The sequence below is a fragment of the Anomaloglossus baeobatrachus genome, chromosome 6 (assembly GCF_048569485.1).
Source record: "Anomaloglossus baeobatrachus isolate aAnoBae1 chromosome 6, aAnoBae1.hap1, whole genome shotgun sequence".
Classification (NCBI taxonomy): Eukaryota; Metazoa; Chordata; class Amphibia; order Anura; family Aromobatidae; genus Anomaloglossus; species Anomaloglossus baeobatrachus.
In genome coordinates this window covers 101,271,298-101,296,170 of record NC_134358.1, presented here as the reverse complement: position 1 = coordinate 101,296,170, position 24,873 = coordinate 101,271,298, and the positions used below count along the sequence as shown (strand labels likewise).

General features: G+C 45.9%; 1 protein-coding gene across 1 annotated transcript in view; it reads right to left on the bottom strand.

Annotated features, from left to right (window-relative positions):
- The window catches only part of ZNF704 (zinc finger protein 704), a 118,488-nt gene that overhangs the window by 56,359 nt on the left and 37,256 nt on the right, over positions 1-24,873 (bottom strand). Inside the window, exon 2 of the mRNA XM_075316293.1 lies at positions 230-477. Coding sequence (XP_075172408.1) covers positions 230-477 — 248 coding nt within the window. The remainder of the gene's footprint in view (positions 1-229; positions 478-24,873) is intronic.

Genomic DNA, 24,873 nt, shown 5'->3' with positions numbered 1-24,873 from the left:
CCCTTTGGATTGACCGACAACTCTGTAATCATTAAAAATCCAAATTGGCTAATAATTGTGCGCACATTTTATATTTGTTTTTAATACTGAATTGCAAGGTTCTAATGTGAGGATGTAATACTTCATGTAGAAATACAGCAGAAGCTCCCGCTTTGTGCACTGACATTGTAGATTGATATTCACTTTACTATGCAGAATATACAATTGCATCCACCCATTTTCTTCATACCTTGCTTGTGGGACATCTATGTTGGATGAGACAACCTTCCTTTTCTGCTCCAAAAGGCAGATGGATCTTGTACATTCCTGTTTCAGTTCCTGCTTGGTGTCCATTCCTCTACTTGTATTCCTCAAGACGATGGATGAAGAGTTCTTCCATTCTGTAGCGGAGTCCATGAACTCTGATGCCATCTGACCAGTATGTTTGATGTTAGCCTGATGCTCTTTACTTCGCCAGTGTGTTTTTCCACATGTTCCCTGTGGATATAATATTAACACAAAAACAGTCAGTGTCCATGTGGCACAAAAAGTCATGAGTGAACTATAAGAAGTCTGCATTTATAGGGAACGTGTCATCAATATATGGCCTGTTGTTCAAGTCAGGTTTTTATGTGAAATGTATAATGGCTTTAATTTTTGACAATGTTTTTTTAATTTTTAATATCAATTTCTATGAAAAAAAAGTCACAAATTTTCATAACAGCCACTGAACCTAATAATAGAATTCTACTACCTGTTTTATAAAGAAGACTTTTCAGGAGTCCCATTATCATCACAGACAGAATTACAACAAAAGGTCACAACTGTATATACAGTAGACAACACAGAATTCACACTAAGGCTCACCTTCCTGCCTTTCCTTCACAATGACTTTTGTCTTTATTAGAGCAAGCTCAAATAAATCTTCTTTACAAATATATAGGATCTGAATCAGTCTATTGCTGTAAACATCCATGTAAAGGAGAGGAAATAGGAGTCTAATATTAGGCCTAGGGCCTGATTCACTATTTGCAGGTTTTTATAAAGGAAATCTGTCCTGTAAAGAAAACGCTATTAACCTGCGGGCCGGCGCTGAGGGGCGGAGGGAGGGATTTATCTCCCTCTCTCGTCAGTATTCGGCAATTGCGATTCTCGCACTGCTCTTGCGTTACACCGGTGTAACTCAAGAGCAGTGCGATGTTTCTCTCGCCCCATACACTTGTATGGGTTCGAGAGGAACAGGATCGCGTTCCACTCGCAGCATGCTGCAACTGTTTTCTCGGTCCGATTAGGGCTGAGAAAATAATCGCTCATGGGAGCGGGAACATAGGGTAACATTCGTCCAAGTGGAATGTGATTTTTTTATCGCACCATTTTTCTCGCCGCGTGTCTTAGGCCTTTAAAAAGAGTCAAATGAAAGATGAGGAATTTAGAGCAAAGCAAAAATAGGCTTAAAGAGGACCAACCACCAGGATTTTCCTTTATATACTAAACCCAGTGTTATACTGGCGCTATCATGCAGATTCTATACATACAGTTAGGTCCAGAAATATTTGGACAGTGACACAAGTTTTGTTATTTTAGCTGTTTACAAAAACATGTTCAGAAATACAATTATATATATAATATGGGCTGAAAGTGCACACTCCCAGCTGCAATATGAGAGTTTTCACATCCAAATCGGAGAAAGGGTTTAGGAATCATAGCTCTGTAATGCATAGCCTCCTCTTTTTCAAGGGACCAAAAGTAATTGGACAAGGGACTCTAAGGGCTGCAATTAACTCTGAAGGTGTCTCCCTCGTTAACCTGTAATCAATGAAGTACTTAAAATGTCTGGGGTTGATTACAGGTGTGTGGTTTTGCATTTGGAAGCTGTTGCTGTGACCAGACAACATGCGGTCTAAGGAACTCTCAATTGAGGTGAAGCAGAACATCCTGAGGCTGAAAAAAAAAGAAAAAATCCATCAGAGAGATAGCAGACATGCTTGGAGTAGCAAAATCAACAGTCGGGTACAATCTGAGAAAAAAGGAATTGACTGGTGAGCTTGGAAACTCAAAAAGGCCTGGGCGTCCACGGATGACAACAGTGGTGGATGATCGCCGCATACTTTCTTTGGTGAAGAAGAACCCGTTCACAACATCAACTGAAGTCCAGAACACTCTCAGTGAAGTAGGTGTATCTGTCTCTAAGTCAACAGTAAAGAGAAGACTCCATGAAAGTAAATACAAAGGGTTCACATCTAGATGCAAACCATTCATCAATTCCAAAAATAGACAGGCCAGAGTTAAATTTGCTGAAAAATACCTCATGAAGCCAGCTCAGTTCTGGAAAAGTATTCTATGGACAGATGAGACAAAGATCAACCTGTACCAGAATGATGGGAAGAAAAAAGTTTGGAGAAGAAAGGGAACGGCACATGATCCAAGGCACACCACATCCTCTGTAAAACATGGTGGAGGCAACGTGATGGCATGGGCATGCATGGCTTTCAATGGCACTGGGTCACTTGTGTTTATTGATGACATAACAGCAGACAAGAGTAGCCGGATGAATTCTGAAGTGTACCGGGATATACTTTCAGCCCAGATTCAGCCAAATGCCGCAAAGTTGATCGGACGGCGCTTCATAGTACAGATGGACAATGACCCCAAGCATACAGCCAAAGCTACCCAGGAGTTCATGAGTGCAAAAAAGTGGAACATTCTGCAATGGCCAAGTCAATCACCAGATCTTAACCCAACTGAGCATGCATTTCACTTGCTGAAATCCAGACTTAAGACGGAAAGACCCACAAACAAGCAAGACCTGAAGGCTGCGGCTGTAAAGGCCTGGCAAAGCATTAAGAAGGAGGAAACCCAGCGTTTGGTGATGTCCATGGGTTCCAGACTTAAGGCAGTGATTGCCTCCAAAGGATTCGCAACAAAATATTGAAAATAAAAATATTTTGTTTGGGTTTGGTTTATTTGTCCAATTACTTTTGACCTCCTAAAATGTGGAGTGTTTGTAAAGAAATGTGTACAATTCCTACAATTTCTATCAGATATTTTTGTTCAAACCTTCAAATTAAACGTTACAATCTGCACTTGAATTCTGTTGTAGAGGTTTCATTTCAAATCCAATGTGGTGATATGCAGAGCCCAACTCGCGAAAATTGTGTCACTGTCCAAATATTTCTGGACCTAACTGTACCTTTACTTGTCAAATCGGATGAATAGTTTCTGAAATACAGGCAACTAAAGTTTGTGAAATGCACTGTTATTTGATTGATAGCAGCTACAGAATATGTAATAGGTGGTTCAGGTTTTGGTAGTTCTTCCTGTCCCTGTCTGCCTTCCTGTCCTTCCTCCCCCTTTCTCTGTTACTACAGGGGGAGGAGGATGGAGGAAGGACAGGGAGGCAGATAGCAAAACCCGACCTACCTATTAGATATTCTGTAGCTTCAATCTATCAAGCTATCAATCAAGTAACAGTGTATTTCACAAACTTTACTTGCCTATATTTCAGGAAAAACTAGACAAAATGCAGGTACAAGTGCAATAATGAATCAGACCCCTAATGCTCAATGTAAAAATTGTAAGACTTTTCATTCTTTACATACTGTAGATAGTGATTGCATCTCCAGCCTGTTCATGTACATTAGGGATGCAGTTGCATAGCCATAGAGGTATTTAGGGAAAATACTACTAAGATTTCTTTATTTTAGATGGCAATGGGAATCCCAACATCTGAATCTTTATCGATAGGCAAATGCTGTCAAATTCTTGAGATATACAGTATGCAACTACGGGAAGGGAAAGCTGATACACCTGACTCCAAGCTTTGCACATAAAATACCTTTTCTTCTTTTGCATTTCCGTCAGGCTCCAGGGCCACATTGGCCTGCAATGCCATTCTGTGTGACCCCAGTCATGCTTTTCTGTGTGACCCCAGTCATGCTTTTCTGTGTGACCCCAGTCATGCTTTTCTGTGTGACCCCACTCATGCTTTTCTGTGTCTGGTAGCTGCTCTCATATTTTCCAGAATCATTTTGGGCATTTATACAGAGAAAACAGGCGGCAAATACAATAGGAGCAGGTGCACTGTGTAGATGTCTTGAGACCCCAAAGTATTGGCAGAAGGGGATTTCTTGATCACTTTGAGGCACCACTAAGACTACTAAGACAAATGCTCATGGGGCTAACTTCATTGTAAATGAAAAATACATCAAACAAAATGGAGAGATCTGCAGGCTTGTATGGTCTCTTTTGAAGGTCATCAGTGTAGAAAGGGACCCCTACGCTGCCGATAGCTGGTAGTTCTGAAAGTGTATAAATGTCCTAAATGATAATACTTATATATAGAGATATAGCGGGTGAAATAAGTATTGAACATGTCACCAATTTTCTAAGTAAACATATTTCTAAAGTTACTATTGATATTCATTTTTCATCAGATGTCAGTAACAACCCATCAAATCCAGACAGGCAAACAAATCAAACCATAGATGTCCACATAGTAAGTTCCGTGTAATTATGAGAAATGACACAGGAGAAAAGTATTGATCACATGAAGAAAGAAAGGTGCAAAAAGCTATCAGTAATCGCAAAGCAATCCTGCCACTTTGTGAAAAATAATATCAGCTGGTTCAACTGATGGCCTATAAAAAGGTGTCTCATTACCAAAGTGCCACAAATGAAACATCTCATGATGGGTAAAACCAGTGAGCTGTCTCCAGATCTTCACAATCTTATTGTTGCAAAACATAGTGTTGACATTGGTTATAGAATCATTTCTAAACTTTTGAGGTTTCCAGTGAGCACTGTTGGGGCCATAATACAGAACTTGAAAGAACATAAACCAGCCATGACTAGGTGCTCTCAACAAGATTTCAGACAGAGGAGTGAAAACAATAATCAAAGAACCACTTCTTGAGAGCTACAGAAAGACTTGGAATCAGCGCAAGACTCCATTGCAAAACAAGAACTATATTCAAGCGGATTTAAAGATTGCTCAACAACCTGTAAAATCCTGGGAGAATATACAAGTAAAATATATCTTTGTACCGTGTTAGCCAGTAGAGATAAAAAAATTGTTTAAAAGAACAGAGAGTCCTCAGTGGTTGATACCTTGGGAGAATATAGTCTGATCAGATGAGACCAAAATTAAACTCTTTGGATGCCATAATACACATCATGTTTGGAGGCCAAAAGGCCTGCATAACAGCCCAAAACACCAAACCAACAGTGACGTTTGGAGGTGGGACCATCATGTTGTGGGACTGTTTTTCAGCATATGGCACAGGTAAACTTCATATAATTGAAGGAAGAATTAATGGACAAATGTACCGAGACATTCTTAATAAAAATCTACTGCCATCTACCAGGATGATGAATATGAAACAAGGGTGGACATTTCAGCAAGACAATGATACCAAACACACAGCCAAGGAAACTCTCAATTGGTTTCAGAGAAAAAAAATAAAGCTGCAAAAATGGCTGAGCCGATCACTCCACCTGAGTCCAATAGAAAATTTATGGGAGGAACTAAAGCTCAGAGTTAATAGAAGGCACCAAGGGAACCTTCAGAATTCGAAGAGTGTTTGTATGGAAGAATGGTTCAAAATCACACCTGAGCAATGTATGCAACTAGTTTCTCCATATCAACAAATCATTTTGTATGTAGCATTAAATACATTTCTATAAATGTGTTCAATACTATTTCCCTGTGCCATTTCTTAATATTACACATCCCTAAATTTATGGCCATCTATGGTTTGAGTTCTTGGATGGGTTGTTACTGACATATGGTGAGAAATTCATAGTCAATAGAACATTTATAAATATATTTACTTACAAAATTGGTGAATTGGTGACATGGTCAATATTTATTTCACCTGTTGCATGTTCTGTATACCTGGCATCATTTAGGACATGAGGTACAAGAAGCCTTTCAGAATCCAACAGTGCATGAGACAAAAATGTAAAAATTAGATCAGTTACATAATCCGGCACACCAAAGTAAAAAAATGAAATCTGCCTCAATGTCTAAGGGGTACTTTGCACACTGCAAGATCGCTAGCTGATGCTAGCGATGCCGAGCGCGATAGTCCCCGCCCCCGTCGCACATGCGATATCTTGTGATTGCTGGCGTAGCTAACATTATCGCTACGGCAGCTTCACACGCACTTACCTGCCCTGCGACGTTGCTCTGGCCGGTGACCCGCCTCCTTCCTAAAGGGGTGGGTCGTGCGGCGTCACAGCGACGTCACACGGCAGGCGGCCAATAGAAGCGGAGGGGCGGAGCTGAGCGGGACGTAAACATCCCGCCCACCTCCTTCCTTCTGCATAGCCCCGTGGAGGCAGGTAAGGAGATGTTCCTCGCTCCTGCGGCTTCACACACAGCGATGTGTGCTGTCACAGGAACGAGGAACAACATCGTATCTCCTATTGGTGCGACATTATGAAAATGTCTGACACTACACAGATCACCGATTTTCGACGCTTTTGCAATCGTTTATCGGCGCATCTAGGCTTTACACGTTGCGACGTCGTTACTGGCGCCGGATGTGCGTAACTTCCGATTTTATCCCAACGATATCGCAGTAGCGATGTCGCAGCGTGCAAAATACCCCTAAGGTGTGAGCAAGGTCCTACATAAATGAAACCAAAGAACAGCACTAACAATTCTATAATGGAACGCAGTAACATTTTATGACGGGAAATGCAATGCTCTCTGTTGTATGAGATGCCAGAACTCCAGCTCAGCAGAACGGTGTCACTGAAAATTATTTTATAATGAGATGGTTGCGCTGTGTGGTTCTGTGAGAAGGTATCACAGATAATGGGCTTATATCCACAAGCTCATCAGTACAGCAAATCAAGACCCTAGCAACACCTCCATAGGAAATAATTCAATGATGAATATTGCAGGTAAAGTGGACTACAACCAAGGGCGGCACTGGGGGCTTTGACTACAAGGGTTTAGATTTACAGATGCTAATGAATAAGGCATTAGGTCTGCAGGGAGGGTATATTCCCCATTGTTTACCAGATTACCAAAACTTGCAGATATAGACGAGCTGGTATTATTTCTTCCATAGTACACAGAGACATGAGGAGGTCCTGCTCCCCGATCTGTAACACAACCTCAGAAGAAGTAGAGGTCATTATGAGCAAATACTGGATCTCACCGACTGTTTCAATTCAGCAGATATTCTCTTCTCCCCGCTTCATAGACTTCTATGGACTGTATGTAACCTGGTACCTTAGAGAGCTGAAAGTCCCTCTTATCTCTCAGAATGAAATTTTAACGCTTTTAAAAGAATATTCAGTGCAGGCTATGAGAGTGAAACAGTGTCTCATACATAGACAAAGATTTTTGTCTACTAATTTTGAAATATTTATTACAAAGTTCCTTATATTCTCCTTTCATATTCATTTATGGAAAGTGTATTGAAAGAACAGAGAGCATTTTATGGCTAGGACACATAGTGAGTAAAACGGCCTGAGTGGAAAGAGATAAAAAAAAATCGCATTGCACCTGGACCCATGTTACTCCACGAGGCCTTTCCCATCATTATTTTCTCAACCCTAATCAGACTGAGAAAACAGTCGCAGCATGCGGTGTAATTTGATCCGTATTCACTTGCACCCATACAAGTCTATAGGTGCGAGTGAAACATCGCACTGCACTCAGATGACACCGGAGTGCAGTGAGATAATCTCATCAGCTGGCAATAGAGGAGATGGGGAAATTAATCTCTCCCTCTCCTCTGCAGCTGTGATCCGATCGCAGGATCGGATCACAGTGACATGATACTCGGCTTTCACTCGCAGCAGAGCCAAGGGTCATTAGAATATCGCATCCGATGCACTCGCATTAGATGCCATATGCTCGTGTGGCTCCAGCCTTAAAGATAATCTTTCAGCAGGTTATTGCTATATAACCTGAGTGCACCATAATTGACGTGCTGAAACCCTGATTTTAGCGGTGTGTCACTTGTTAGTCAGGAAGTTTCTGTATCAACACAATCAGTGTTTTATCAACAGGATATCATCATTAGAGGACTAAGGCTATGTGCGCACGTGTGCGCTCTGCACCGCACACAAAAGGTCTGCTTCAGAGCGCAGCTGAAAAGCTCCCTTCTGAAGCGCCTGGTGCCTGCAGAATTTGTGCGCTCTGCATGCTGCCTCTCCCTATAGACAGCATGCAAAGAGCAGGAAAGAAGTGACATGTCACTTCTTAGAACGCACGCTTCGGGCAGCAGCCGAATCCCTGCTTTCTAATACGCCACGTGGGCATGTCTCATGCACAATCTTCATAGATTGTGCTGGGGACGCAGGAAGCATGCAGTTACATTGCAGTGCAGAACGCAGCGTAACTGCATGCAATACGCACACGTGCGCACATAGCCTTAGTGTCTCTGCCTCCTGGGCCAACAATGCCCCACCCCCACTGATTACCAGCTTTCTGTCCACATACACAGAAAGTTGCCAATCAGTGGTGTGTTAAACAGGGCTCAGCATTCTGAGCTCTGCTAGAGCTGCAGCAGAGAAAACTGTGACTCTACCACAACTGCTGCACACAGTAAAGTATGTGATACATCTCTGGAATCAGGGTCTCTCTCCCTACATCATGATACTGTCAGATTACATAGCAAAAAGCTTTTCACACATACCGTTTGAAGTTCTTTAATTGCAAAGCTTACATTTTGGAAATCTCAGCATTTCTTAGTAAATATGACACCTTGGGTGTGATTTTCTGGAAGTGTGATTTTATGTGTTACAATTGTTCAACTTGATTATTTAATGAAAATAATTATCCTTGTCCAAATGCTGTTCCATAATTGTAAATCTGCTTTTGTGTTGTTTTACCCACAAGGCCGACCAGTGAAAGTGTAAATTGTATGCTGTAAAATGTTCAGGAACTAAAGGAAAAAAGTTCACAATAAAGCCAGATTAGGTAAGAAGTGTAATTATAACAGTTATTCATTTCTAGTTACAGAAAATAATAATTTCTTAATGAAGGCATTATCCTTAAAGTGATACCAGTTGAGGTCTATACATTTTATTTAAAGGAGTTGTCCAGGACTGAAAACTTGATAAGCTATTCACAAGATAGGGTCAAAATGAATAAAGAAATTAATATTGAAGACTTACAGGGAACGACTCCTCACTGGCAGCCAGATTGGTTTGTCAGTCTTCGCAAGGAGAGTTTTCCCTTTAGACCCCACTACAGCTTCTCATACAGCCAGATCAGATCTCATACTTTGCACTGACGAGGGGCAATCACCCTGAAACAGTGTCTGCAAATTGAGGTTCTGATCTGGCATAAATCCTAAGTCATATGAAAAGGCTCATTAAAGGGTCACTTTTGACTTTTAGGGGCACTTTGCACACTACAACGTCGCAGGTCCGATGTCGGTGGGGTCAAATTGAAAGTGACGCACATCCGGTGTCGCACGCGATATCGTAGTGTGTAAAGCCTTTTTGATACGATTAACAAGCGCAAAATCGTCGTAATCGTATCATCGGTGTAGCGTCGGTCAATTGAAATATTTGAACATTTGAATATTTCCCAGAGGAGCATTGCAGCTATAAGACTCCTCACTGGCAGCCAGATTGGTTTGTCAGTCTCCTCAAGGAGAAAAGTTTCCCCCAGGGAACCACTAACATACATAATATATTGTTTCTCTCTTAAATGTGTTATCACAGGGTGCAACTGCGATGGAATAAACGGGGACTGGGGCTCCTAAACTGGCTTCAGGCTAGTAGGGCACTAGCTATCTCTTATCCCAGAGATACACCTAATGGTGACAATGTCAGGGCCACCTTCTGTGCCCTGTTCCTGTACAGCCCTGATCTAATACCCCCTGTCCCTCACCCTAAGGAAGGGCCGGGAGAGGAGTGGTTGAACCCACAGATAAGGACAAACAGGGGAAACCAAAATTTGTTTTCCTTGACTGTGTAGAAACCCAACTAGGATGGGATTTCAGCTCTGAAGGCATGACACGGAGGCTCCAATATCCCCCAACAAATCTATAATGTTAGTTTATATTCAAATTAGTTCATTTCTGTGAGGTTTCTGTTTCATTTCAAAGATTAGAATAATGGACCTTGCTGCCTGAAATTTTCCAAATCCTTAGGAGACACCATGAATATGACTGCAGACTTGTGAATCCTCACAAGACGCTCACTGCGCACTGTGAGGTCTCTTCAGTGCCAGGGGTCATGTGTCCACAAGTGTACAATATTCTGGCTACACTCTGACTAAACTTTATTCGACCTTGCGCAATACACTCCCATCTGGTTGGCACGTGAACGCATGTATGCAAATCCCAAACTTTCGGTCACGTGTATGCCGCTTGCTGCGCAGACACTGGAGAGTCTTTAGTGTGCAGTGTGTTCGATATCAAGATTCACAAGTCTGCAGTCTTGTAGCCTAAGGCCAAACAACTAGTGATGGGTGACCCCGAACTGTAAAGTTTGGGGTTCGAACCGAACACATAGTGATCGTGTACACAATCCCGAACACAAGCTTTCCTGGGAAGCTCGTGTTACAGTTCAGGTCCAGGGGCTGTAAAAAAAAGACACACTATTAAAAAACATTATTTAAAAAAAATTTAAAAAAAATGAGTGGGCTCCCGCCGTATTTTGATCACCAGTCAGGTAAAACTAGGCAGCTGGAGGCTGGGATTCTCGGCAGCCCGCAGCCGCCCGTGGAAATGGCGCATTGTTTCTTAGTGCCATTTCCAGGAGCTTTACCTGGCTCGTCCAGCAGCCCTGATGGAGGTGGCATGCTGGGTAATCAAGGGGTTAATACCAACTTTGTATTCTCAGATGGTACTAAGCCCGAAATTCCTGGTGTCACGCCAAATTAGACATGGATACCATGTATTTCTAACAAACAGTAAAAAAAAAAAACACATAGATTTTTTTTTTTATTGGAAATAAAACAAAAAAAATGTAGAGACTTTATCTTTATTATAAAAAAATTCTTAGTGGTACTTTACACGCTGCGACATCGCTATCGATATATCGTCGTGGTCATGTCGTTAGTGACACACATCTAGCGTCGGTAGCGACATCGCAGCATGTAACACTAATGAGCGACGATCAACGATCGCAAAATCGTTCCAAAACGGTGATCGTTGACACGCCGCTCATTTCCTTAATATCGCTGCAGCCACCGGTATGATGTTGTTCGTCGTTCCTGCGGCAGCACACATCGCTATGTGTGACACCGCGGGAGCAACAAATATCTCCTTACCTGCGTCCACCGGCAATGCGGAAGGAAGGAGGTGGGCGGGATGTTACGTCCCGCTCATCTCCGCCCCTCCGCTTCTATTGGCCGGCCACTTAGTGACGCCGCAGTGACGTCGCTGTGACGCCGAACGCGTCTCCCCTTGAGGGAGGGATTGTTCGGCGGTCACAGCGACGTCGCTGACCAGGTATGTGTGTGTGACGCTGCCGCAGCGATAATGTTCGCTAAGGCAGCGAGCACCAAATGTCGCACGAGGGACGGGGGAGGGTGCTGTCACGCTCAACATCGCTAGCAATCGCTAGCGATGTCGCAGCGTGTAAAGTACCCTTTAGTCCGACATAGTCCACAAGTAGAGCATTGTCAGCTCTGCTTCATCACTCTGTACAGACAAACATCTCTACAGAGAATGAAGCAGGGAGAGCCATGTCAGCCCTGCTTCATCGCTCTGTACAAAGCGAGAAGCAGGCTAACAGTGAGGGTATGATTCCACTTGCGTCTCGCATTGCATCACCCTGCATGGTCTGATGGTCTCTGGACAGGAAATACATGCAGCTGACCTGCTCCTGTCGGGAGAGTGTGCGCCGTGCCGGGTGATGCGATGCAACACTCAAACAGTGAAAGTGAAAGTTCAGTTAACAGGACCTTCGATGACGTCATAGCCATGTGACCAGTCTGTAAGCCAATGTCTGTACAACTTATGCACCAGACTTGTCACATGACTATGAAGTCATGGGAGGTCCTTTAGGTAGTAGTGGTTGCACGGGGTCACAGCAATTATCGGACGTGTAAGCAGAAGCGGCTGGGAGACAGAGTCTGCAGGACGCGTTGTGGGACCTGTAAGTATAATTACAATGTTTATTATTAACTATATTGTTTATTTTACAGCCCCCCCGCGCCATCCCTTTACTGTAAAGCCTGAGTTCAGTGTTTGAACGCAAGATCGTGTTATCTCAATCCCGATCTTGATCTTTACAAAACGTTCATCGGGGGATCGCCCATCACTACAAACAACCACTTTAATGCACCTTATTTTGCTGTTTTGCCAATTGTGGGTAATCTGATGGTCTAGTTAAGATTAAATTATGAATATAAACTCCTAGATAAACCCTTTAAGACCCTGTAACATAAAAATGTCATTTGGGTGCAGATAGTTTATAGAGCCAGCCCAGAAGCTGAGCCCGCTCCATACATGGTGGGTGCTAGCTGGACATCATCTAAGTGGTCACCCCTTTGGCCAACTCGAAGCATTATCATGAGGTACTGAATATCAGCAAGGGGCCTAAAGAAGGTCCCTGTCTATGCTATCTTGTAGTCCTATGAAGCTCAGCCACAGAAGGACTGCAGCAGAATTAACAATATACTGTAAAATAGAAGTATTGCCGTTTATTGCATCTGCAATCAAGCAATTACATATTTAAATCCAAAATGTTCAAAAATAGTTTTTAAAAAAGCTTTTATAATATTAAAAAGAGAAACACAAAATTATCTACTGAAACACAAATCACCAAAGACATTAAAATAAATCCCAAAAATGTTGACAATACATCAATGCCAAAAGGAAAACAAGGATGATATAGGACCCTTAAAAGATTATAACAGGTTAATTATAGAGGACAAAGAAAAGGCTGAGATATTAATCTGGTACTTTTCATCCGTGTTCACTAAGAAACTGGCTGTTCCAGGGATCATTCTCTACCTGATATAAAGAAAGACTGAAATCCCCCAGGCCTGATGGCATTCATCCAGGGAAATTGAGGAAATTGAGGTCAGTAATTGACACAGACTGCGGCATCTCATCTTCTTTAGGCTCTCTTGTAACAGGGTTGGTGCACCTGAATTGGAGAATGGCTGACGTGGTACCGATATTTAAGAAAGGTAAGAGGGTGGATCCAGGCGTCTACCGTCCAGTAAGTCTGACATCAGTGGTGTGCAAAGTTTTGTGGGCATTTTAAGAGATAAGATGCAACAATATATTGCAGAGAATAATTTGATAGCTGACAACCAGCATGGATTCATGAAAGATAAGTCGTGTCTAACCAAAATGTTGGGGTTCTATGAGGAGATAAGTGCAAATCTGGATATTGGTAATGCAGCTGATGTGATTTGTTTGGATTTTGCAAGGGTATTTGATTATGTACGATATAACAGCCTTATACGGAAGCTCCAGAAGCAAGGGATAAGAGGAACTACAGGCAGATGAGTAAGGAATTGGCTAAAAGATAGTAAACGAAGAGTAGTCAGAATTGGTATATTCTCTAATTGAACTAGATTTAGCAGGGGGGTGCCGCAGGGATCTCTACTATGACCGATTCTTTTGAATCTCTTTATTAATGACCTTGTGGATGGGATTGATAGTAAAGTAGACAAAAAGACTGACGGCACTCACCAAACTGCAAGGTGAATAGGTGCATAACTACACATGAACTCTGAATTGCTAATCCATGAAAACCATGAATGTATGAATATAGATAGATATGCATTACTGCTTAGGAAAATCTAAGAAAAATGAGATATTTAGCATACAAAAACAGCCATACAAAACTTGGTGACTGGGCATTGATAGTAGTGTCAGTCTTTGCTAACGACACCAAATGTATGTAGCATATTAAAATCGAACCTTGATAGTACAATATTATAAAACGATCTAGATAAGATGTTGGAATAAGCAGATACTTGGAAATTGAGATTTACTGTTGATAAATGTAAAGTAATGCTAAAGGGCTTACTGACTAAACTGAAACCTCTTACAATCTCATTAATGAGACGTATAGCATCTGTAAAAATGACTCTTCTACCTAAATTAATTTATTATTTTGAGACCCTCCCAGTTAAAATTCCTCTTGGGGAGCTTAAATCTTTTCAGGACGCCATAATAAGATTTACTTGGAACGACAAGAATCATAGAATCTCTAAACAAATTCTCACCACTCATAGACTGCAAGGAGGTTTTTCGGTTCCAGATGTCATAAAGTATTACTGGGCAGTTCATCTAAGGCCTCCGACACACATCCGTCCCGCCGGTACGTGTTTGCCACTTTTTGCACGTACCGGCGGCACGGAGACACGTTCAGCAATGCTACCCTATTGTAGCAGGCACACACACGTAAAACCACACGGAACGTGTGTCCGTGTGCGTTTGTACGTGTGTGCGTTTTTCTACACGCTGACATGACAGTGTTTTTTCCGGCAGCACGGGTGTCACACGGCCCGCACCCGTACCACACGCGTGTAGTGTGGATGCGGTCCCGTGTGATACGCGCCGGAGAAAACACACGTGTCAGAGAAAAAAAAAAAAACCTTAACTCACCTTCTCCTGCCCTCCTGTCGCTGCCGCTGCTGTCACTTGCTGCCGACCGTCGCTCATTATTCTCATTTAATATTCACTTCACTGCGGCCGGAAGCAGCAGCAGCGGGGAGACGGGAGGGCTGGAGACCGAAGATCAGCACCACGGACAGCAGAAAGGACCACGTGAGTATGTAGATAACCTGTTCTCCGTATGTTATCACGGATAGCATGCGGAGAACACACGTGGCCCGCACGTACCAGAGACACGTACTTACCTGCACGCAACACGCAGGGGAAATACGTGTCTCTCGGCACGTGCGTGATTTTCACGTGAGTGTGTCGGAGGGCTTAGGAGGATTCCATCCTGAGCTTCATTGAGGGCATATAATAAATGGACTGAGATTGAAAAGCTTTGGTTAGCACCTGTCCACCCAAACTCCCTATTATGGACAACTCACCAGTCTAAGTTAACTAAACCTCTTTTAGGACCCATGCAGTTTACAAGCGAAATATGGCACACATGTATGAAACATTTTGTCTTGGCTTCAGCTAACTCCTTGATGATATCTTTCATTTATCAACCCTTAATCCCAAACAGCATGGAATTCAACATGGTCCACCCAATCTCAGCAGGTTTTTTTTTAGATTTGAGGATGTGGTGGACAAGGACACATTGAAAATACACTCATCTGAGTTTCTGAAATCCAACTTCTACATATAAAACCACGATTTCTCCCAATATATTCAGATAAAACATTTAGCACTACTACTTTATGGTTCATCGGGAGTTTCTCAGCCAACTGTATTTGAAAAGCTTTGTAGGAGAGGGCCATCACGAAAAGGGTTAATATCAGATATCTATAGGTTAATTAATTCTCCTCAAGCCGATCCGTTTAAAAAAACGTTCATATGTGGCTAGGTGGGAGTCTTTCCTAGGGAGGGAACTTTCCTCACAGTCATGGCAATATATTTGGTTAGAAAAGCAAAGACGGTTCTGCACCACCGCAACCAGCCTAGTCCTGGGGGGAATGGACAGCTCATGGAAACCCCATTTCACTCACCGGTCGGATCTGAGCTGGATTGTGCAGTTGTTTCATTCTCCCTACATTGGCTATTGATGGCAATATATTTGGGATAAGGTGGCTAAAACCTCCATATATACCTCATATAAGGAAAATCAATATAAGATCATGATGTTTTGGTATCGTACCCCAGAGTTCCTAAATAAATTAAATCCTCAACTCCCAAGTGTATGCTGTGGTTTGTCGGTGGGGTCACACTTTCACATATTTTGGACCTGCCCCAGGCTGTCTGAGTTTTGGACCTCAGTGAAAAGGCTGATATAAGAGGTTCTTTTGGTGGAGGTGGGGCTTGATCCGGCAATCTACCTTCTTGATGTCACTCCTAGAGGATTGGGAAAAAATTCAACTAAACTGTAACTACACCTTCTAACAGCAGCCAGATGCATGACTGCTCTCCATTGGAAAAAGTCCAATCCCTGCATAATTGGGACTTACTAACCAGAATGTCTGACATTCGCAGAATGGAATATTTACACTTGCACTACTGAATGCTAGAGTTGATCGCTTTGAAAATACCTGGGCTCCCTGGGATTATTTTTGGGCCCAATTCAACAGCAAGGTTTGATTCAGCCTTTGTCCCCACCTTCTTTCTCTATCCCTAGTGTGTCAGTCCTCTGTCTTTGTCAATTTTGTTTGCCACTGTATCTTTAAGGTTAATTGTTTAAAAGAAACATGTATTAAGGCCCTGTAGTAATTCAGCTTCACAGCTCTATAATTCCTGCAATGATATGCAGTTAGTTCAGGAGCCGCTAGAGGGTGTAAAGTTTTATGGATAAGCTTCAATGTTTTCTTCTTGCATTTATATACCTTTCATTATATAGCATATGATTGCATTTGTTGTTAACATAATCTGTTGAACTTTATATAATTAAATAGAAACTACAGTTATAAAAAAAAAAAGTATTTCACCTAGGGTTCCACATTTTAAAAAGGATATTCAGAATTTAGAGTCAGTTCAAAGGCGTCTCAGAGGAGATCTCATTTATATGTATAAATACATGTGTGGTCAATATAAAGGACTGGCACATGACTTATTCCTTCCAAAGACAGTACTAAGGACCAGGGGCACTCACTGCGAGTAGAAGAAAGACGATTCCGGCAGCTAAATAGGAAAGGGTTCTTTACAGTTAGAGCAGTCAGACTGTGGAATGCCAACCACAAGAGGTAGTAATGGCAGATACTATAACAGCTTTTATAAAAGGGCTGGATGATTTCCTCAGTACACAACATTGTCAGTTATACTGTTAGGGCCAGATGGACGGGCAGACCCAGGAGGTGGATCCACTTGGCCGAACACCTTCCTGAAGGCAAGGAGTCCGGTAGCCGGAGCACTACAGGTAGCAGGACAGTCCATGCAACAGAGTAGAATGGTGAAGTCCCTGGGACCACGGAGTCACTGATGGTAGTCCGGGTGACGGAGCTCAGGTTCGGAGGCCGAGGTGTTGTCAGGCAGAGTCCGGAACCGATGGAGCGAGAGGACGGGTCACCACAGGGATCAGAGATGGAACGGACTGACGGGATGGCAGATAGTCAGCGTTCGGGGTTCGGGAGTCGGCAGGACCGGATGGCGAGGCAGGAGCGGCTCTAGAAGAGAGATAGGTGAGTATATCACAGAGACACAAGGAGACCTGACTCCTAGCTTAGGAAACACGAAGAACAGGCCCCGCCCACTTGGACACTAAACCCCTTTATACCCTGTACCTGTGTGTTCAATTTCCTGTCAGTGGACGCTGGCCCTTTAAGAGAGGGTCAATGACCGCGCGCGCGCCCTAATGCGCATGCGCGAGGCCCGGGTGCCAGAAGCCAGGGCAGGGAGCGGTGAGCAGGAAGCAGGAGAGCCGGGCTGGGGCTGAGTAGCCGACGGGCGCCGGGAGCGGGGACCAGGACGCCTGGGGACCGCAGGCAATGGAGGCTGGAGACCGGGGAGCGGCGGACGCCGGACAGAGGAACCGGGGAGCGACGCAGGGAAGCCGGGGAGCGTGGCAGGTGAGCCGGGGAGCAGAGCAGGGGACCCGGGGAGCGTGACAGTACCCCCCCCCACGCCCCCCTCCCCGCAACCGGGACAGGAAGGCACGGATCAGAGGAGTACCCACATTCTCCCGGGGTTCCCAGGACCTATCCTCAGGACCATACCCTGCCCAGTCCGCCAGGAAGAACTGTCGGCCCCGTACGGTTTTCATGGCCACTACATCCCTTACCGCATAGATGTCATCATCAGCAATAGGAGGAGGAGCCGAACTGGCAGCAGCGGAGAAGGGACCAAGGACAACCGGCTTGAGCAGGGAGACGTGGAAGGAGTTGGGTATCCTCATTGTGGCCGGGAGCTGCAGCTTGTAGGAGATCTCATTGATCTTGCTGAGGACTTTAAACGGCCGATGTAGCGAGGACCCAGCTTGTAGGATGGCAGCTTCAATCGGACGTACTTGGAAGCAAGCCAGACCAGATCTCCTAGAGAGAAACACAGAGGATCCAGACGCCTCTTGTCTGCGTGTCTCTTCATCCGCAGGGAAGCACGTCCAAGGGACGCCTTGACAGAGTCCCAAATTGTTGCAAAGTCACGGGCTACAGCATCAGCAGCAGGAACATCCGAGGAAGAGGATACAGGTAATGGGACGGAAGGCTGAAGTCCGTAAACAACATGGAAGGGAGAGCTGGAGGAGGACTCACTGACGTGGTGGTTATGGGAGAATTCAGCCCAAGGAAGAAGCGTGGACCAGTCGTCATGATGGGCGTTGACGTAGTGACGTAAGAAGGAGGTCAAGATCTGATTGACCCGTTCCACTTCGCCATTCGACTGAGGATGGTAGGCTGAAGAAAAGTCCAGAGTCACTCCCAGATGTTTGCAGAGAGCCCTCCAGAAGCGGGAGGTGAACTGAGTTCCTCTGTCGGACACAATGTGGGATGGAAAGCCATGCAAGCGGAAGATGTGTTGTATATAGGCGTCAGCGAGTTCCTGGGCAGAGGGCAGTCCAGCCATAGGGACGAAATGAGCCATTTTGGAGAACCGATCCACCACGACCCATATGACTGTGTGTCCGGAGGACAGTGGCAAGTCCGTAATAAAGTCCATCGCAATGTGTTGCCACGGAACTGAGGGTATAGGCAGAGGCAGAAGACGGCCATAAGGCAGATGTTTGGGCGTCTTGTTCCTGGCACAAGAGGAGCAGGCTGAGACAAAAGAAGCGACATCCGTCCGAAGGGATGGCCACCAGTAATGACGTACAATCGTACTCCATGTTCTCTTCTGACCAGCATGACCGGCTATTTTCGAGGCATGGCCCCAGTGTAACACTTTTTGCCTGTCGGTCTCAGAGACATAGGTCTTCCCGGGCGGTATCTGGGCCAGGGTGACAGGAGCCACCGGAATGATTTTACTAGGGCATATGATGGGCTGGGATGTCTCCTCCTCCTGCTCCATGGGCATGAATGACCTGGACAAGGCATCTGCGCGTACATTCTTGTCCGCGGGTCGGAAATGGAGCTGGAAATCGAATCTGGCAAAGAACAAGGACCACCTGGCTTGCCGTGGGTTCAGTCGCTGAGCAGACCGCAGGTATTCCAGGTTCTTGTGGTCCGTGTAAATAATAACGGGGTATACTGCTCCTTCCAGAAGGTAGCGCCATTCCTCCAGGGCCAGTTTGACTGCCAATAGCTCTCGGTCACCGATGGTGTAGTTGCGTTCAGGCGCTGAGAAGCTCTTGGAGAAGAAACCGCAAGTCACCATCTTCCCGGAGGAGGACTTCTGCATGAGCACTGCTCCGGCTCCCGAGGAGGAGGCATCCACCTCCAAGGTGAACTGTCGGTTCAACTCCGGACGGTGGAGCACAGGGGAGGAGGCAAATGCCCGCTTCAGAGAGCCAAACGCGGCGTCGGCCGCAGGTGACCAGTCCTTTGGATTAGCTCCCTTCTTGGTCAAGGCGGAGAGAGGAGCAGTCAGGGCCGAGAAGTGAGGGATGAACTGGCGGTAATAGTTTGCGAATCCCAGAAAGCGTTGGATTGCCTTCAGTCCAGAAGGAGGGGGCCAGTTGAGAATGGAAGAGACCTTCTGCGGATCCATCTGCAATCCGGTATCGGAGATTACGTAACCCAGGAAGGGCAGAGAAGACTGCTCGAAGACACACTTCTCGTACTTGGCGTACAGACGATTTTCCCTCAGTCGTTGTAGTACCAGCTGCACGTTCTCTCTGTGGGTTTGGAGGTCCGGAGAAAAGACCAGGATGTCATCAAGATACACCACCACACAGATGTAGAGAAGGTCTCGGAACACGTCGTTCACCAATTCTTGAAAGACTGCTGGTGCGTTACACAGGCCGAAGGGCATCACACAGTATTCATAGTGCCCATCGCGAGTATTGAACGCGGTCTTCCATTCGTCCCCTGAGCGGATGCGGACCAGGTTGTAGGCACCCCGAAGATCCAACTTGGTGAACACACGAGCTCCTCTAAGCCGGTCAAACAATTCGGGAATGAGCGGCAGGGGGTACTTATTTTTCACGGTGATTTGGTTCAATCCCCGGTAGTCTATGCATGGGCGTAGGTCGCCCTCTTTCTTCTTGACGAAGAAGAAGCCTGCTCCAGCAGGAGAGGAGGATCTCCGAATGAATCCCCTTGCCAGGTTCTCTGTGATGTAGGTAGACATGGCCCTTGTTTCGGCAGGAGACAGCGGATATATCCGTCCTCGAGGTGGTGTAGTTCCCGGGAGCAGGTCGATGGCACAATCGTAAGGACGATGTGGCGGAAGTACCTCTGATTCCTTTTTGTCAAAGACGTCCGCGAAGGACCAATAGGCCGAGGGCAGTCCCGGTAGGGACTCTGGAACCGGAGGTCGTCGGTGGTATGGTCTTCAGACAGTTCTCGTGGCAAGAGGAGCCCCATCGGGTGATTTCACCAGTGCCCGAGCTGACGGACGGTTCGTGTGTCCGTAGCCAGGGGAGTCCCAGCAGGATTTGATGGGACATGTGTGGGAGGAAGTAGAGAGCGATGTTCTCGGTGTGCAGGGCACCGATACGCAGTTCCACCGGCTTGGTGATCCACGAGATGGTGTCAGAGAGGGGTCTCCCATCCACAGAGGCAATCACGAGAGGTTTGTCGAGTGGAGTAACAGGCACCTGGTACTTGTCCACCGTGGCCTGCTGGATGAAATTGCCTGCTGCCCCGGAATCGAGGTACGCCTCAGCCGTGAATCGCGTCTCTCCCGTTGTCACTTGAACAGTCCACGTAACCGGGTCTGAGAGAGTCCCAGCACCTAGGGTGGCCTCTCCTACCAACCCTAGGCTTTGGAGTTTCCCGGCCTCTCTGGACAGGAGCGTAGAAGGTGTGTGCCCTCTCCGCAGTAGAAGCAGAGGCCCTTAGCGAGCCGTTCTGCTCGGCGTTGTTCAGACTGCCTCAAACGGTCGATCTGCATGGGCTCGTGGATGGAGACACCAGATGCCGTTGACTGAAGAACGGCGGGCTTCTGCGGAGGAGAGGAATGCCGTATCGGACGTCTCTCACGGGACACTTCCTTGGATCGTTCCTGAAAGCGAATGTCCACTCGAGTTGCTAGGGCAATCAGGGCATCCAGGGTGGACGGCACGTCACGACCAGCCAGCTCATCTTTGATACGACCCGAGAGACCTTCCCACAAGGCGGCGGTTAGAGCCTCATTGTTCCACCCAAGTTCCGAAGCCAAGGTGCGAAAACGGATGGCATATTGACCCACCGTCAGAGTCCCCTGACGTAACCGGAGGAGAGATGAGGCAGACGCGGCGGCGCGTCCGGGCTCGTCAAAGGTGCCACGAAATGCCTGCAGGAACTCCTGGATGTTAGTGGTCACAGGGTCCTCCTTCTCCCACAAGGGGTTCATCCACGCCAGTGCCTCACCCTCTAGGTGGGACATCATGAACGCGACCTTGGCTTGGTCGGAGGAAAACAAATGCGGTAGTTGCGTGAAATGGAGGGAGCATTGGTTTATGAATCCCCTGCAGGTCTTGGGATCTCCGGCGTACCGGGGTGGTGAGGCCAAACGAAGCCTGGAAGCATCCGAGGAGGCTGCCACAGGAGCTGGGGCCGTGGATTGTCCAGTGGAAGCTCGAGATGCCGAAGATGTAACCGACGCTTGTAGCGTGTTCAGGCGGGCGTCCACAGAAGACATAAAGTTCAGCATGCGGGTCTGGGTCTCACGCTGGCGTGTGAGTTCCTCCTGCAAGGCCGCTAGTGCTTCGGCGGGATCCATGGCCTGTTCTTACTGTTAGGGCCAGATGGACGGGCAGACCCAGGAGGTGGATCCACTGGGCCGAACACCTTCCTGAAGGCAAGGAGTCCGGTAGCCGGAGCACTACAGGTAGCAGGACAGTCCGTGCAACAGAGTAGAATGGTGAAGTCCCTGGGACCACGGAGTCACTGATGGTAGTCCGGGTGACGGAGCTCAGGTTCGGAGGCCGAGGTCTTGTCAGGCAGAGTCCGGAACCGATGGAGCGAGAGGACGGGTCACCACAGGGATCAGAGATGGAACGGACTGACGGGATGGCAGATAGTCAGCGTTCGGGGTTCGGGAGTCGGCAGGACCGGATGGCGAGGCAGGAGCGGCTCTAGAAGAGAGATAGGTGAGTATATCACAGAGACACAAGGAGACCTGACTCCTAGCTTAGGAAACACGAAGAACAGGCCCCGCCCACTTGGACACTAAACCCCTTTATACCCTGTACCTGTGTGTTCAATTTCCTGTCAGTGGACGCTGGCCCTTTAAGAGAGGGTCAATGACCGCGCGCGCCCTAATGCGCATGCGCGAGGCCCGGGTGCCAGAAGCCAGGGCAGGGAGCGGTGAGCAGGAAGCAGGAGAGCCGGGCTGGGGCTGAGTAGCCGACGGGCGCCGGGAGCGGGGACCAGGACGCCTGGGGACCGCAGGCAATGGAGGCTGGAGACCGGGGAGCGGCGGACGCCGGACAGAGGAACCGGGGAGCGACGCAGGGAAGCCGGGGAGCGTGGCAGGTGAGCCGGGGAGCAGAGCAGGGGACCCGGGGAGCGTGACATATACATGATTTAGTGACATAATATATAATTGGTGGAGGAAGGTTGAACTAGATGGACCTAGATCTTTTTTCAACTTATGTAACTACATGAAAAAAATATGCAAGAGTTTCTGTTTTATTGTCACCACTCCTTACTAAAAAATGGTATAAACAGTAACCAATAGTGCTCAAAATTGTACAAAAATAAAACACTACAGCTTGCTCCTAAAAAAAAATCAAGCTCTAATATTGACAGAGAAATTAAGAAAGTCATGACTTTCAGGATATGGGGATTCATCCATTTTATTTTTAAAATATTTATTTTTTAGAAGTAGTTAAGCAAAAAATAAATGGGATTTTCATAACTTGCAGAACAAAGTTAACGTCACTTTTACACCACAGTATATGTCATAACAAATCATATAAAAATGTTAGAATTGCACTTAAGGCCGCTTTACACACTGTGATATCGGTACCGATATCGCTAGCGTGGGTACCCGCCCCCATCTGTTGTGCAACACGGGCAAATCGCTGCCCGTGCCACACAACATCGCCTGGACCCGTCACTCTACTTACCTGCCCGGCGACGTCGCTGTGACCGGCGAACCGCCTCCTTTCTAAGGGGGCGGTTCGTTCAGCGTCACAGCGACGTCACAGCTGCGTTACTGAACCGCCGCCCAATAGAAGCGGAGGGGTGGAGATGAGCGGGACGTAACATCCCGCCCACCTCCTTCCTTCCGCATAGTGGCTGAGAAGCAGGTAAGGAGAGGTTCCTCGTTCCAGCGGCGTCACACGGAGCGATGTGTGCTGCCGCAGGAACGAGGAACAACCTCGTTACTGCTGCAGTAACGATATTTGAGAATGGACCCCCATGTCACCGATGAGCGATTTTGCACGTTTTTGCAATGATGCAAAATCGCTCATAGGTGTCATACGCAACGGCATCACTAATGCGGTCGGATGTGCGTCACCAATTCCGTGACCCCAACGAGTTCGCATTAGCGATGTCGTAGCGTGTAAAGCCCCCTTTACTCCCCATCAATTTAACAAAAACTATTTTTGATTAGGCACAGGTTCAGAATGTGGATGGAAAATTCAATAGTTATGGATTCTGGAAGGTGGAGATGAGTAAATGAATGTAAAAAAAATTGGTCTGGTCCTAGGGGTGTTAAGGATCTGTTAATAGTGATAATTTTTGGTTTCTCCCCGGGGTCCTGATGTGGAGAGAATAAAGCAGCCTGCCAGGAGTTTTTTGTTTCTACATATGAAATATAATTGGGTATATTTTTATTAAAATTCTCAATGTTTATGGTTTCAGTCCCAACATTTTAATCCTATATTATTGTGAATCGCAAGATGTATTACGGTATTTTTAAAGCATTGGAAAAAATGTTTTCTCCTGGCACCATCAGTACAATATCCTTACACAAAAAAGTAAGAAATCAGTAAAAAAGGTAAATAATAAAGAAGATTGGAGAAGCTCCATCTATGTGCGGTGCATGTGTGATTGTGTCATTGGATCGGCCTGGAAGAAAAGTCGATGACAGCTCATTTGCTTGCAGAATAGTCAGCAATGTCAGAAACCATTATGTGCTTTACAGTATAAACACATGTTGAATTATGGAATTCGCGCTATCATGAATCTAAAATGATACATCGCTTATTAATATGATCATGTTTAAATGGGAGAAATACATGTAGGCATCATCCAAAGAGCTTGTCTAGATGCTTGATTCTGCTGTGACAGTTCTGCCTTTCTTTCTACAACATTTCCACAATATTTCATACTTTACATATAAAAAGGACTCCTTTCTACAATACTTTGATGGGATGATGTCTCCTAAAGGTAAGCCAAGGTTAGAAGATTAGGGTTTTCATTACAAATGGAGAGGTGGTGGGAGTGATGGGACAGAAGTTTGGCTCCAGATCACCAAGGTCATATGTCGTCACTTCTGTCTTTTTTGGGGGGGAATATATGTATTTATATTGTTATGCAAGCATGGGATAAGTGGATCCACTGGACCATTGGCACCAATCACTGATCTGGAGGAGTGTACCTGAATGGTCTATCAAGTATTCACCAAAGCCACTGGAGGTGGAGATAGGCAAACACGCTGGTATGTAGCTGCAAGGGTAGCCCCAGGGGATCACGGTACCCCGACAGCTGGCGTCACAGGTATATTCATAAATAGTCTCTGAGTGTAGAGAGATCAGCAGCAGATAATATCGTAGATTCGGCCGAGTCAGGTAGTTGCAGCAGCAGCGGCCGAGATGAGCAGTTGCAGCAGCAAAGGC